The sequence below is a fragment of the Nylanderia fulva genome, unplaced genomic scaffold (genome assembly GCF_048542155.1).
Source record: "Nylanderia fulva isolate GAGA-0341 unplaced genomic scaffold, ASM4854215v1 Scaffold47, whole genome shotgun sequence".
NCBI lineage: Eukaryota > Metazoa > Arthropoda > Insecta > Hymenoptera > Formicidae > Nylanderia > Nylanderia fulva.
Window position 1 is genome coordinate 562,629 of NW_028190554.1, and position 15,786 is coordinate 578,414.

Here is a 15,786-nt window from a genome sequence, read left to right on the forward strand (position 1 = left end):
ATATATATATATATATATATATATATATTTTGTTTATTACTGTACTGTAATAACAATTCTTAACAAAAGAAATTATTATAATAACAAAATTAAAGAGATGCAGAAAGCAACGTAATAAAAAAAAATCATGATTATTCTATCTGAATATTTTATATCTAAATTTTCGAAAAAGGAAAAGAGAAATTCTAAAATAATTATTTATACAAAATTATCGAAACTCAAGTTGTGCTCGTCCTATGCACTGTTCTTATATACATATTTAACCAACATCATCGGAATTGACTGTTCAGCCTTTAGCCTTCCATTGAGAAACTTATATCAATCATACTATGTTTACTGCGGAATTCGTCGAGCTCTCGAGAGAGAAAATAATGTAACTTTTTTTCTGCCGCACTGCTCGTGCGTCTCTTCTCTTTCTCTTTCTTACCGATAATATTTCTAATAATAAGTATCATAAGACACGAACGGACGTAAACGTCAAAATGTTTGCACTCGTTGGTGAAGTAGATTGGCGTGGGCCAGGTGAACGAATTCCCCATGCAATCCGCCTAATCCTTCAACCGCGACAGAGATGACCCACGGGAGTTTTGACCAACGAGCATAAATACCAGAAGAAGACTCGGCCTACTGCCATTCTAGTCGAGGAAGTCACGAACGCTGGACATTCGCCAACAGGTGAACGCCGCAACAGGTAAGAGGAACTGCGATAATCAATTTAGAAACCAACCCCTCTGCGATATCAATAAGTGCGACTGTATTTCTACATCACATGATACCTCACAATCACTACTACTCTTTTAAAAGAAGTTTTTAAGATTTATTAAATTTTTAAAATAATAAGAGATTACTTTATGCGTGGATATACCGTATCCTCCATAAGTTTGGAAACACCTTACATTTTACAGTTAAACAATCGTATGACAGCGATCTGTGCAGATCTTTTGTATCAATAAATCGTAAAATATTTCAATAACATTTTTATTTATGACCGATTGCTGCCATGCGATTGTTTAACTGTCAAATGTAAAGTGTTTTCAAACTTATGAAGGGTACTGTATGCAATAAATAACAAATGTCCATTTATAAGACTGTTTTTTGTTATCACAATTAATAATATTTCAAATAATATACTGATAAAAAACATTCCATTAAGTTTATATTCCTGCACGTTACGAATATCTAATTAAACAATATTTCTTTAGAGAATTTTTCTTTTAAATTAAGAGAATTCTTTTGACAGATCTGTGCAGATTTTTTGTATAAATAAATCATAAAACAAACATAAAATATTTAAATGACATTTTTATTTATAACAGATCGCTGCCATGCAATTCTTTAACTGTAAAATGTAAGGTGTTTCCAAACTTATGCAGGATATTGTATGATATGGAAAAGCAGTAACCAGTAACATAACAATTATGTTGACTTATAAAAAAGTTACGATGATTTTATGTTTTTGATAACAAATATGTCGATATGTTTCGATTGGCAATTAATTTCGATAATAATATAGACTAAAATGTATGTAGTTAATTAGAAATATTAGATTTATATCGACTATTCTAAATGTATAAACTTGCAATCAAAATCCATGTGTGTTGCTTTCAAATAAAATTTGAGCAGTCGAACATTAGTAAAATGTTGATCAATTTTTAATGATCTTCCCACTTTATTTATTATAACTTTGATTATTTTTTATTATAAAAAATGATGTTTAGCTAAAACAAATATTAGGATTGTACTAGAAATTCGTCACTAGTTATAGAGTAATCTTGTAATGAATACTCTGTATACACGTTTTTCTATGATAGTTAATGGGATTGTATAGAGTAGAATGAAATTATATTTTGCACGCGCGCATCCTCCATATAAACAACATAAATATTTATAAATCTTATACATCATTAACAATGAATTAAATAAATATAATAACAGACATCTTCTCTTCTACACTTATACAAATAAATTTGGATACAAAAGTTTCGGAAACACTAATATCGCTGTAATAAAAAAAAGTCGACAGCTTTTCTATTATATTAAATCATATATAACATTGAGTGAAATACGAAAACTTGTATAAGCGTGAATTATTTTTCAGCAATGAAGAAGATACTGCTGGCCACAACTTTACTATCGATAGTAATGTCCGACAATATTCTAGTAAGTAAAATATTATTTATAACTATTAAAAAAACAATATATATTATAACTGTTTTATTAAAAATAAAGAGATATGTCGTTCAAAAAAATGTTACCTTTAAAAATATATTCAGTAATGACTTCAATGAGAATTATCTGTAAAAATTATACATCTCTTTTCAAAATTTTATTATAACTATTAAAATTCGACATTAATGTATGGGTAAGAAATTATTTTTATTTGGAGATGGAGAGCTACCTGACACCAAAAACAATATGGGTTCGCGACAAGCAATTTTGGAATAAAAATAAGATTAAGCGAGCATCATTAAACGAAATTTCTCCCAAAATAGAAGAATTGTCAAATTATGACGATGACAGACAACTTTCCCGAATTTCGAAAACAATCATTAGCGATGCCAGGAAACTACCTTCGGTAACGATTATGAGGTAATCGTGCAATATAATTTAAAATATCTTATTTACGTTACGACATTAAGACTCAGTAAACTTTATCCAGTTAAGTTCTAAAATATATTTCCATATGTTGTTTAAATCTCTAATGTTCCCGATTTTTATAATTATACATATAAAATAACGTAGATGTATATATATAATTAACATTTTATTAATTATATACATATCTTACATATTTATTTCATATGTATATTTTATATATATAAATATAAAAATCAAGGATTTGAGAGATTTATATAACATATGCCGAATACGTAAAAATAAAAAATGTATATATTTGCACACAATACATTTAGTTATATAACAGATGAAAAAATTTTATTCATTTAATACTATTTTATACATACATATATATATATATATATATATATATATATATATATATAAATAAATAATAAATCTTTAATTTAAAATTAATTTAAAATTCTTTACCAACATTAAAAAATGTGAATAAAATTTTGGAAAAATTGAATCAAAATTGAAACAATTGCCAGTGCCAGTTAAAAAAACAATATGTATAATAAAAATAAAATGAATCAAAAAATAAAAGGTAATTTTATTGCAGGCCGTCTGATTTGACGCTGCTTCCACAGATTGAACTATTGTCTTCTGATAAGACAAAACTTGACAGTACCAAACCAACAGTCATGATCTCCATCGGTCTTCAGGAACGAAAAAATTACAATTCACAAGAAAATTTCTTGAGAAAGAACCATCGTAAGCATACTCATGCTTGGCTTATTGAACAACCATTTTATGTGGATGAACCAAGGTGGATTAATATTTATCCCGATGGAGATATCTCAACTGAGGATGATGTCGATCCTTATATATTGACTCGAGGAAAGAAAATTTTTAAAGTTAAGGATATAGAACAAACGGAAAAGATGATCGAAAATTATGACGATTTCCTCAATAAATATCCAAGCAGAAGCAAAAGTCGAGTCAGGAGATCTGTCGAAATGAATGCAATCAATGACACGAAAGATCAAAAGAAAGAAATAAATTATTATAATGTTCTCCAAGATACAGATTCAAATAATATTATGATGACTAAATCTTACAAAATTGACAATATGTCTGAGGATATAAAGACTAAGAAAGATATTAAGAATTCTATTCATAATACCTTTCTTAAAAAATGTCAAGAAAATAAGACAGCAAATGTGACGGAAAAATTACCACGTGAATTCAAATTGATAAAGCAAAATCGAACCTCTGCAAATGCTGGAAAAATGATAAACTTTGTTGATCAAAAGCAGAACATACTGCAAGAAGAGATGTCCAATTATATTAAAAGTGACAACAGCAAAAGTGAAAAAATTAATCGAGATAAATTTAATAATCGAAAAAATTCTCTTACTAACATGAATAAAAGAAATAAAAGATCAGTGCCATTAACAAATAAAAATTTCTCTGAAGTTCCTAAAAAATATAAAACTCAGGAAATTGACACAAGTTCCGAGAAAAATGTCGAAAGGATTGAAACAAATGTGTACGAGCAGATGAAGAATAAAGCTTACATTGACAAGCTAGATGATTCAGATACGTACAATGATGCTTTCACCTCATTTAGCAAGAAAAGTGGACTTGACAACAGAACAGAGAACTCAAATGAAAATAATATAAATTATAACAAATCTATCGAAAAGCCATGGAAAATTCGATATTATGCGCATGATAAAAAATTGGAAAGCGAGGAGGAATCAAGGAATGAGAAGAATGAGCGAGAAACTGATAAAAATAATACCGAAGCAACGCAATTAATAAACGAGTTGAAAAGTTTCCGAATAAAGAATTATTTAAATTACCGGAAGAAGCGTAGCAGTGCTTGCAACTCTTGCAAAATTGATTCGCAGTTTCAGGATCAACGGCTGAAGGATATCGAGAGAGAAATTCAAGACTCATCTTTAGAACGAAGAAACAAGCACAGAGATATTTTAGAGGATTTGTCATTACTAAATGAGCTCTATGTTATTTCCCGAGGTAAGAAAGCATCCTACAAATTCGAGAACGGTATCTACTCGATGTTGGAGTCACGAAACGTGGATGACACGGATCGCATTAAAATAATGAGTTTCCCATTAGCTCTCCTGAAAATGTTATTAGAGGAGACGTCCAGGTGTAATGACTGCGACATTAATGTAAACCGCTTATCGAACAAGCGATCACCAAGAGATCGACGTGGTTCCCTCGACGAAATCTTTGCAGCGTATGATCCATACTATGTAGCTAGAGGAAAACGGATGAATCTAGATAATTTTCTGACCAAAATGCAATCACTGCGAAAGAAGAGCACCTCATTCGAAACAGATGAAAAATAGTAAGCCTTAAGAGAGACACGTTATGCAAAGATATATCATTTTGAACTCCGATAATGCTCGATAAAAAAAACCAGCACATTGCAAATATTTCTCATCATAGCTCTCTAGTTGATTTGATCGTGATACAAATATAGTAATCTGCGTATTATTTTCCAAATGACATATGTATATTAAAATATAGTAAATTATAAGATGTTTCTTAGTAATAAGACTAATATTATCGAAAAAAGAAATTACATATGTAATCTTAGAGCTTCCAAAATGCGACTCCATAAATGCAAAACTTAAGAAATAAATGTGAAGTTCAGAAAAATCTATGTATAAATTTAATAAGTAATTAAATTTATACTCGTATTGTATAACTTATTTATTCGTTTAAATTCAATATCTACCCTATTATACAGATTGCCAAATTAGAAAAAAACCGACAAAGTGTACGACAAAAAAAATAATTTTTAATTGCGATGTATTAAGAGAAGAAAAATGAATATATATACCCAGATAGCCACAATAATTATTATGACATCATTTTGATGGCAAATGATGCATTTTGACATCAAAATAATGTCATAATAATTACTGTGACTATCTGGGTAAATATTAAAAATTAACTAGTAATCTTAAACATAATTTATTTCATACCTATGAAAGTAAGTTAAAGAGTAAAGAGGCTTTTGTAATATCTTATTTTGACTTGTAATTAATGTATCTATATAGTATATTCTATTATTTCTGCAATAAATAAAAAGTGATATATATATATATATATATATATATATATATCAACAAAAATATATTTTGCTTCCCTTTTGAATAAATACTAAAATTTATTTGCATATGTAATAAAAAAATGAAAATAAAATAAAAAAATAAATTTTTAAAAATTAACAAACAAAATTGAAACACAAAAAATTATAAGTCCCCTTCTGGAAAAAATCCTGTGGACGTCCATGCTGTTATGTATATGTATATATACATATAAATATTCTTATTTTATACATTAAAAATTCAATATTTTCTATATTTTCTTTATTATTAACATAAACTAGAATATAACCTATAAGCACAATTACTCTGAAAAAAACGTTCTGTTGTTTCACGTGTATTAAAAAAGGTTATTCTCTTTTTCGACAGACATTCTATATGTGTAATAAAAACGATTATTTACAAGAAAATATATAAAACAAGAATAGTTGAATAGTACCTGAACATCGATGTTCGCAAAACACTGATTGACATTTGCACAAACCAAGAAGGTTAGGATTGTGACATTTTAAGTCGATAAATTAGAAATCTGACATTTCTCAGACTTGAAGTTTGTTTGGTACCGCTATCTGCATCCATTTTAGAAACCACGTAGAATTACGTAGCAACTATTTTTTAACTTTACTGATAAAATCATAGTTTAGTAGGTGTCTGTACTATATTTATAAATTAAAAGGAAAAAGAATCATTTTTAATAAATAAATATCATATGTGATATTTAACATTTACTGTTAGTCATACTTGTTAATTAATATCATATTTTATGTTATTTACATATTGTTTTTTTATTTTTTAAACGCGTATTATATGCAATGCATACATTATTATAATTATATACATATTATATAATAAAGCGATTTATTATTGTTATCAAATTAATTAATCATTCTTTTTTCTCTAAATGTATACTAATAAACTTAATATGAATAAATTATTGTTCAACGATCATTTATAATTTATAATTTTAATTAATAGTGTATATATATACAATTTTTGTCGTAATTATTAATTTTCTGTTGCAGAAAATTAAACGCGAATGTTTCAAAAAAGATCACATTTTTAAATACAAATAAGTATATTATATAAATTTTAATATTATAATATTATGTTTACACACACACACACACACACAAAATATATATAAAATATATACATATTAATATCATGTATATACAGGGTGTCCGGTAGTAACTCGTGCCCCACCTGTCTGGTACAGGTAGAACACGTCAAACTAAACCGAAAAGTTCTCTATCATTTTGCAAAATTCTCAATAATTAATTATAATTAATAAGACATTAATTTATAAAAATCGGTCAATTTGCGTGCCCTACACAAACGCAAAAGATAATAGCATGCATAAAGCTGGACCTTCGTGTGGGCTGTTTTTTCTCGCCGCGTGGATTGGCCAAATTTTATTAATTAATTTTTCCTTTATTATTGAGAAAATCGCAAATCGTAAAAGACTTTTTTACTCAGTTTGATCTGCTCTATCTGCATCTGACGGGTGGGGCGCGAGTTACCGGACACCCTGTATAATTCCTCAAATAGTGTGGCAATAATTAATTTGGCAATGATCCCTTCGCATGAGCTTTGAACGAAAAGTATTCATAACAGATATGTCATTAATCTGTTTTAGGTCATTTTGCATTACATACAAGTAATTCTATATTTATAATATAGCTCGAATACAATATTATCGCATATAAATATAGATCATATATATATGTTATATAATAATTTTCATTTAATCTCAACAGCATTTGCAATCAAATAATATGATATGAGATAAATACTGCGTACTACTTCTAATGTAATTAATGACGTAATCTTACGCAACCGCATTTTATGTTCGTCTATGATGTGTAAAATATGATATTATACGACTCTATACAAAGTATAAGTTATTTGAAAGAGAGACTACTGTTAAATAATAAAATTAATAACATATATATTATGTTAAATCACTATATCATAATTAATTCGATATATTTTATAGAAAATTTTAAAATACAGTCATTATATATATATGGACAATTAAAAAAAACTTAATTGCGGCTTTGGAAAGTAATAAGCCAAAATCACGATAGCTAATACGAGAGTTATAGTATCATCAGATTACGTAATATAATTATGCCACACAAATTTGAAAAATAAAATATTGTCTGATATATTAATTTTTCACATTTAATTTAAAATATTAGAAAAATATTAATTTAAAAGAATCACTTAATATATTATATTTAACGATAATATTTAATTTTCAAAAAAAGAATTCTTGAAATTCCTTTCCATTTATATATATATATATATATATATATATATATATATATATATACACACACACACACACACACACACACACACACACATATATATATATACAATAATATATATATAATATTAAAATAATGCTAATGTAGCTAATTTGTTATTTAACGTGTAACATTCAATTATATTGCTGTTAAAACAATAAAAATACAAGTTGACACTCGTGTAAAATTTAAAATTAATAAAACATAAATAGTAGGCCAAATAAATGAGCAAAAATAATTTAAATGTAAGGATAATTAAAAATTATTTATTTATAATATAAATGCTCTTATTTTTAATGAAATAAATCGCAGGATTAAGAATCTTATCGACAGCAAATTAAATATAACAGATAAAGAAAATAAAAAGGGTCCTCACGATAACAAAGATAAAAATAACAAATTTGTTGCAATTTCATATGTAGAATCCATCTCCGAAAAAATATCAGCTAATATTAAAAAATCGAATGTAAATGTAGGATATCGTGTCTTAAAGAACATAAAAATAGTATAAATTTAAAGAAAGACATCGAATCTTTTGAAAGTTACTGTCATTTTGACATTTTAGAAGAATTATCTGACATACTTTTTTAAAAAACAAATTAATCTTTAACTACTGACAACACTATCGACTATATAAACAGACTATGATATAAGAATGACACGCATTATTCCTGTGAATTGCTGAGTCGCAACAACCAACACATAACATCAATATGTAAGTTATTACAAATTTATATTTTCCGAGTGTTCTTCATTAGAATCCTTTTAACATATCAATTTTAAAAAAAGAATTGAAAAAAATGTGACTCATCTCGCAAAGATGCCGGAGCAGACTGTTCGCGCTGTCCAACGACGAATTTGGGCTCCGTGCATTTATTTGAGAGATGGTCTTAAACATAAGACATCTAAGAATAGTTGTTTCAATCGTTGTAATTAAATCGAATGATAATCAAAGTTCGTCTTTACATAGATTGCGACATTATGTTTAAATTTCTTCATTATATTTTATAATTTCATACTTACGGTTTTGTGATTGTATTGATGAAGACCTTGTAAAGTCGAAATGTCTACATTTATATTATAAATAAATAATTTTTAATTATCCTTACATCTAAATAATTTTTGCTCCTTTATTTGACCTACTATTTATGTTTTATTATATTGCTGTTATGCTGTGTAAAACAATTATGTAGCATAAATATTAATAATGTATAACTTATGTTATATTGCATGTTATTTCTAGATTACATAATAGTTATATATGTTTGCTGGGTATATATATTCCATTGAAACACGCGTGAACAACTTGTACGACCTTGCCATTCATCAATCTAAGTAATTTCTAGAGTAAGTGAGTGAATAAGAGAGAAGGGGACATAGATATATGCAGAAGTAATAGCAATCAAGCAAATCATAAATAGCACATTTGAGCTTGCAACTTGACTGCGAGAAGAAGCACGTGAAGCAAGAAACGTCTGCATTATTTTTCGTTAACTATGTTACAATTTTTGTTTTTTTATTTTACTTTAATGGGACTCGCAACTATGTCAAGTTCTTTATCAATTTTACTGGTACAACCCACAGCATCAACCAGTCATCATATTTGGACAATGAGTCTATTAAAAGGATTACTTCGCAAAGGTCATCACGTACACATAGTGGACATTCATGAACCTAAAATTAAGGGTAAACTCGCGCAGAATATGACTTATGCAGTAAGTACATAATTTCTATTTATGTTAGAAGAGATAACTTATATTATAAATTTGTGAATATATATTTTAGATATTCTAGATAAAATTATTATTTTCAGTATTTTCAGTGTGCAATATAAATTGATGGTTTATAATTGTTAAGTCAGTTGCAAGTAATAAAAGAAATGCATAAATGCTGCGTCCAATCTACATATACTATACATTTAAATAATATCTGATAATAATAAAAGTAATAATAAAGATAATAATAAAGCAGTAAATAATACTACTTGTTAAAAGCTCTGTCACTATACATATTTTTATATATTATTGCATTATTATTTACATATTCTTTAATAAATTTACATCAAATAATGCAGCAACCATGTAATATTCGTATACAGCCGGCTTTATATATTGTTACCTAAAATCACATTTGCCATTTTTATGCTTTATAATAAAAAATACTTATATGATTTTTTCAGGTTTTTAGTGATATAATGAAAGATTTGCATAATGCCGAGGATTATAATCCGACTGAATGGGAAAACTTTAGTACAATTTATACGATGTACTTTTTGTATAACATAGGAAACACGTTTTGCGAAAAAACGATAGAAACTAAAGAAGCGAAAGAACTTATGGAAATGATCAAAACTGTTGAATTTGATGTGATAGTGCAAGACGTTACGTTATATCAATGCTTGTATGCATTATGGGAGGTAAGAGTAAACAATCTATTAATCTGTGTATATATAAACTGTAATTTTAATTAGATAAATATGATTAAATGTAATTAATCTAAATGTAATAATAATAATGATAGATATAAATATTTATGCATTACTTATAATAGCATTAATTACAAATTAAATTATAACTTTCATGTATTTATATAATGCTACTTTCAAGATATTATAAATTCCTAAAAACTAAATTAAACAGCATTCATATTATAATATAATCTTTATAATGTAATTTTTCAGAAAAATCTATAATTAAATTTCCTTAACAAGAATTTTGTTCACATCTTTTTCCTTTATTTTTTAATTTTTATAATATCTGCTTTGGCAATTTTTCAAAAATAAATTTGTGTTAATTTACCGAAACATAATTTGAAAAAAAACTCTGATTATCAATTATTTAATCGCTTACAATTTGAGAATAGAATTAGATTAATATTAATAAATATTTTTATAGAGAATTAAGTTTTTCTATATAACACACGAAAAAATCACTCTACATATAGATAGTTTTCAGGTTGCTAAAGGCAAACCACCTGTAGTAGGCTTTATTCCGTTCGGTCCTGCACCTTATATCAAAAATTTTATCGGTGGTTCTAATTATCCGACTGTCCGATCATATGTACATGCGGCTATTGCAAAACCCGAAAGTTTATGGCAAAAAATGTGGAATACTTTTTATTATATTGCGGACGATTTCGTTCGACAATATTATTACATGCCAGGCTCTCAACGAATTGCTGAGCAATACATAGGTCATAAAATCAGATCGTTACATGAGCTAGAAAAAAATATGACCATTGTATTAATCAATACTCATTCTGCATTTGAGCCTGGGATTCCACTACCGCCAAACGCTATAGAAATTGGAGGATTGCAAGCTCAAGTCGTACAACGAACTGCTGACGAGGAATCAGTAACATATCCTCAGGTAAAAGTTTATAATCAGTAACATATCCTCAGTCAAAATTTTTATTATTTTAAAATTAGTAAAAATAATAGCAAAATTGAACATACAAAAAAATAGAACTGATCGAAATTTTATCTTCAATTAAAACTTATCATTGATTTATACATACAATTTTGATTTATATTTTTGTGCATATGTATACAAGAATATTATATATGAAAAAAGATTTATTCAATAATTATAAGTTAATTTAAATTAAGCGAGATTTTTTCATAAATAAGTCATTAATTATTATTGCCAACAAAATTAATTAAACTTTTTAAAGATCATTTATAGTCAAATTAAGAAATAATGAATAACTTTCAAACATATCATTTAAAAATCTAATTAAAAATTAAAAATTTTATTTTGAAGTAAATAAGTAATCAGTCATATATGTATGATATTTCATTTAATACTATTCCAATTTGCAATTTGTAATTATGAATTAATATAATAAGTTAAAATAGAATTATTAATGTTCCTAAATTTGTAAATGCCAATATATATATTTATTATTATTCTCACGATAAATAATCTTTCATGTATAATAATATTTCATATTTAATGCTATTCCAATTTGCAATTTGTAATTATGAATTAATATAAATTAAAGTAGAACTCTTACGTCCCTGAATTCGTAAATGTCAATATATTTATTACTACGCTTTTTACTAGTTAGGCTCAGTAAATAATAATTAAAGCGTAACAAATAGGCAAAGAGCACGTACACGATGTTGGTGTAAAGTTGTAATAAAGTAATAACAGCAATCAATTGTCGAACGTTTCGGTTACTATTTAACCATCTTCAGTGACAAACCTTAGAATAGTAGTGATATCAGTAAAAAAACAACGATCTATCTCGACATATCAAACGGAATAAAAGTCTTTTTTGACTAAAGGTTTGTCACTGAAGATGGTTAAATAGTAACCAAAACGTTTGACAATTGATTGCTGTTATTACTTTATTACAACTTTACACCAAGATCGTGTGCGTGCTCTTTGCCCATTTGTTATTCTTTAATTAATATTTATTACTATTCTCACAGATATTTATTTTAATCATTTTACAAAGTGATAAGAAAGCTATACATAAGATTTATTTTAACTTTGATGATATGTGTACCGGTATTTATGGTTGATTACATGATTCATATACAATATGATTGCATATTTTGATATCAAAATGTTTTTAGTTTTCCATTATATATATATATATATATATATATATATATATTTATATATATATATATATATATATATATATATATATTTATATATATATATATATATATATATATATAATGGAAAAATAAAAACATTTATATATATAAACATATATATATATATATATATCGCAGAGTATACGTGAATTTCTTGATGGAGCAAAAGATGGAGCTATTGTAATATCGTTAGGCACAAATGTGAACTGGAAAGCTATCGGACTAGATAAACTTAAGGCCGTTATACAAGCTTTATCAAAACTTAAACAACGAGCACTTTGGAAGCTGGATGTTGAATTGCCATTTCAAATGCCGAATAATATAATGACTGTAAAATGGATGCCACAAGATGAAATTTTGAGTACGTTACAAATTTTTAGTATATATTTACTAAAACATACGAAAAATACGCGAATTGGTATTTATGCTGTAATGATAATGATAATTAATCATTATTTTTTAGATATATTCGTCTAAATGTCTATATTTTTAAATTTTGAATTTGTTTTTAATTAATGGTTATAGTAATATTAATTTATAAAATCCGATTAGTGTTTCTAGATATTATTGATTTTTTACAAAGAGCAATGTAAAATGTGTTTTATAATTGTAAAAATCGCTTGTGTGCTTTCAATGTACCATTGATTTAAAAAAATTTAAATTACTTTTAAATTTTTTTATAAAAATAATACGATAGATATTGTACATGTAATTATTTTTTGAATTAAACTGTCTTCTCCGGACATGTTCCGATATACACACCGCCAGTACTGAAAAAATATAGTGTACGTTACGTATATATTATATATTTTCAGTACCAGCAATAATATCGGAACATGCCCTCTGTAGGTCTCTGTATAATTGTTTCTATCGTTCTTTTTATAATTGCTTAGTAAAAAATTAGATTTGTGAAATTAATCCAATACGATTAATTCTTTGTATATTGAACAAATTCGTTGAATTATTACTCTTTTTTGAAATATTTTCACCATAACATCAATTTTTATTATAATGTTATGTATTTTTCATAAGAAACTAATTTGTGTCAGAACACTCGCTCATTATATAATTATACTATCTTAATAAAAAAATGTATAATTAGCAAAACGCTTGTATCGATATCAAATTTTAGTTCTCTAATTGTAGAAAAAATTAAATTTTTTTTATAATATTTAACCAAACTTATTATAATATATATTTATATGTAGCTCACAAAAATGTAAAAGCAATTTGGACGCACGGTGGTCTTTTGAGCACACAAGAAGCCATCTGGAAAGGTGTGCCAGTAATTGGAATGCCATTTTTTATGGATCAAAAACCCAATGTGGAAATGTTAGTACATAAAGGGGCTGGTGTTCGTTTAGACTGTAAAACTTTGTCTACAAAAACAGTATTAGACGCGTTTGAAAAAATACTTTACAATGAAAGGTATGCTATTTTAACGTTCCTGGTGTTGATAATTTTATAATTTGTTATATATTTATGCAAATGTTATATGTATATGTTATTTAGTCTGCATTCTATATTTATTATAATTATTACTATATTTTTGAATACTACATATATTTTTTAAATTTAATATATATTTTATTAAATATATTATACCATTCTCTCTGTTCTCGGCATTTAATTAATATACGCCATAAATTTATACAATGTTACTAATGAAATGTCTTTCGTTGTAGTTATACAAAAAATATGAAACGATTATCCAGTGAATTCCGAGATCGACCAGTACCACCATTAGATTTGGCGATTTGGTGGATCGAATACGCTGCCCGCCATCCACATGGAAGTTTAGGATCTCCGCTTAGATCGCAGAGTTTCATAGAACGGAATCTAATCGATGTCTATGCAATTTTGTTTCTCAATGTTATTATAATATTATCAGTTATACTTTTCATATTAAAAAAATTATTTAATTTTTACAGTAATCGTGTATGTAGCAAATTTAAATCTCAAAAAAAGAAACAAATGTAATCTGTTATATTAATAATAGTAAGTGTCGCAAATCAATTTAAGAAAAGAAAATAAATATGTTGTAAATATAAATAAAATAGTATTATGCAATAATTTAAGTAATTGCTCAAAAATTGTAAATGACGATAAAAAATTGAAACTGTTTGTAGATACATTCTTCGAGCTTATAATTTGTTTTTCGTTATATATGTACATTTGAAGATATAAATTTATTACATTTATAGAATATATGTATACTTTTAATAGTTTATCTCTTGCGATTTTCCTTTGACCAGAAGTAAATGTTTCTGTTGATAAATTGTATCGTATATTTGGCACAACATGAACTTTAATATAAACATTTTTTCCAAAATATTAAAAATTATAAATGAGAGAAGTATTTTGAAAAAATTTACCATTTTTTAAAAATTGAAAACGTCACATTATAAAGTATATTTAAAGCTTTCATTTATACAAGTTTTTCACATCTCTTTTTATTTCGATAATATTCGTATTAGAATGAAAAAATGAGAGCCCTTCCAAAATATTACTAAACTTCAAGTAACTATAAGTAACTCAGAAAAAGCACTTATGTATGTGGTATAAAGTACTTGTATTTGATTTGTGGCGATAAATGCCACAAGCACATAAAATATATATAAAATAAAATTTAAATTACAAGCGACGTGTCTTAAGAATATCGCGACCGGTGACACAAAACAATAAATAAACAAATAAGCGACTAACATGACGAAGGTAAATTTCAATTTCCGAACATAATAAAAAGCAAGAGTACCTCAAAATAATAGATAGTTTCATCACCTAAAATAAAAATAAGGTCGTGGAATGATCGAGAGAAGCGAGACAATGCGCGGCCTCAAAGAAGCAGATAGAATTTGACTTGCGTAACACGGTTTTTCTCGGTGGAGAGTAGAAATTTTGTATTAGGCCTTTTGGTGACTCGAATAAAAAGAAGTCAGATACAATATACTGTGCAATATCAAATTATTATTCCGTATAAAATATCCTCTCCCGATCCGCGATAGTGGCGAAACATTAAATATATCGAACAAGCACGCGCCCCAAAGATTTAATCTACATAATAGACTGCAATAACCGACAACGATGGCAACCTTGATCTCTCTCCACACATGTCCACTTCAATTGACGATAGCGAAGATAATCAGTATGTAGTTAGTGT

General features: G+C 26.7%; 3 protein-coding genes across 6 annotated transcripts in view; 2 read left to right on the plus strand and 1 right to left on the minus strand.

Annotated features, from left to right (window-relative positions):
- LOC114937858 (COMM domain-containing protein 4) overlaps positions 1 to 15,786 on the minus strand; it is a 113,595-nt gene that overhangs the window by 3,938 nt on the left and 93,871 nt on the right. For 2 of the 3 annotated variants that reach the window (XM_029311521.2, XM_029311523.2), the window contains exon 1: positions 6,145 to 6,228. The exons of the other annotated variant lie outside the window; for it this stretch is intronic. The gene's annotated coding sequence lies outside the window, so the exon portion shown is untranslated. Of the gene's footprint in view, positions 1 to 6,144; positions 6,229 to 15,786 lie in introns of those variants that run through there. 3 annotated transcript variants of the gene reach the window in all.
- LOC114937854 (uncharacterized) lies at positions 463 to 5,622 on the plus strand. The gene is made up of 4 exons (XM_085486708.1): positions 463 to 691; positions 2,099 to 2,160; positions 2,387 to 2,589; positions 3,182 to 5,622. Exons 2-4 carry the CDS (start codon positions 2,101 to 2,103, stop codon positions 4,938 to 4,940), a joined length of 2,022 nt encoding a protein of 673 aa, XP_085342834.1. The 5' UTR covers positions 463 to 691; positions 2,099 to 2,100; the 3' UTR covers positions 4,941 to 5,622.
- On the plus strand, positions 8,659 to 15,573 carry LOC114937857 (UDP-glycosyltransferase UGT5-like). 2 transcript variants are annotated; one of them, XM_085486679.1, is made up of 8 exons: positions 8,659 to 8,732; positions 9,261 to 9,490; positions 9,602 to 9,732; positions 10,197 to 10,433; positions 10,972 to 11,385; positions 12,765 to 12,987; positions 13,835 to 14,054; positions 14,312 to 15,573. In XM_085486679.1, the coding sequence occupies exons 3-8, from the start codon at positions 9,628 to 9,630 to the stop codon at positions 14,604 to 14,606; spliced, it is 1,494 nt and encodes a 497-aa protein (XP_085342805.1). In that variant the 5' UTR covers positions 8,659 to 8,732; positions 9,261 to 9,490; positions 9,602 to 9,627; the 3' UTR covers positions 14,607 to 15,573. The 2 variants fall into 2 exon arrangements, with proteins under 2 accessions (XP_085342805.1, XP_085342804.1); XM_085486678.1 differs by having other exon boundaries at positions 9,261 to 9,732.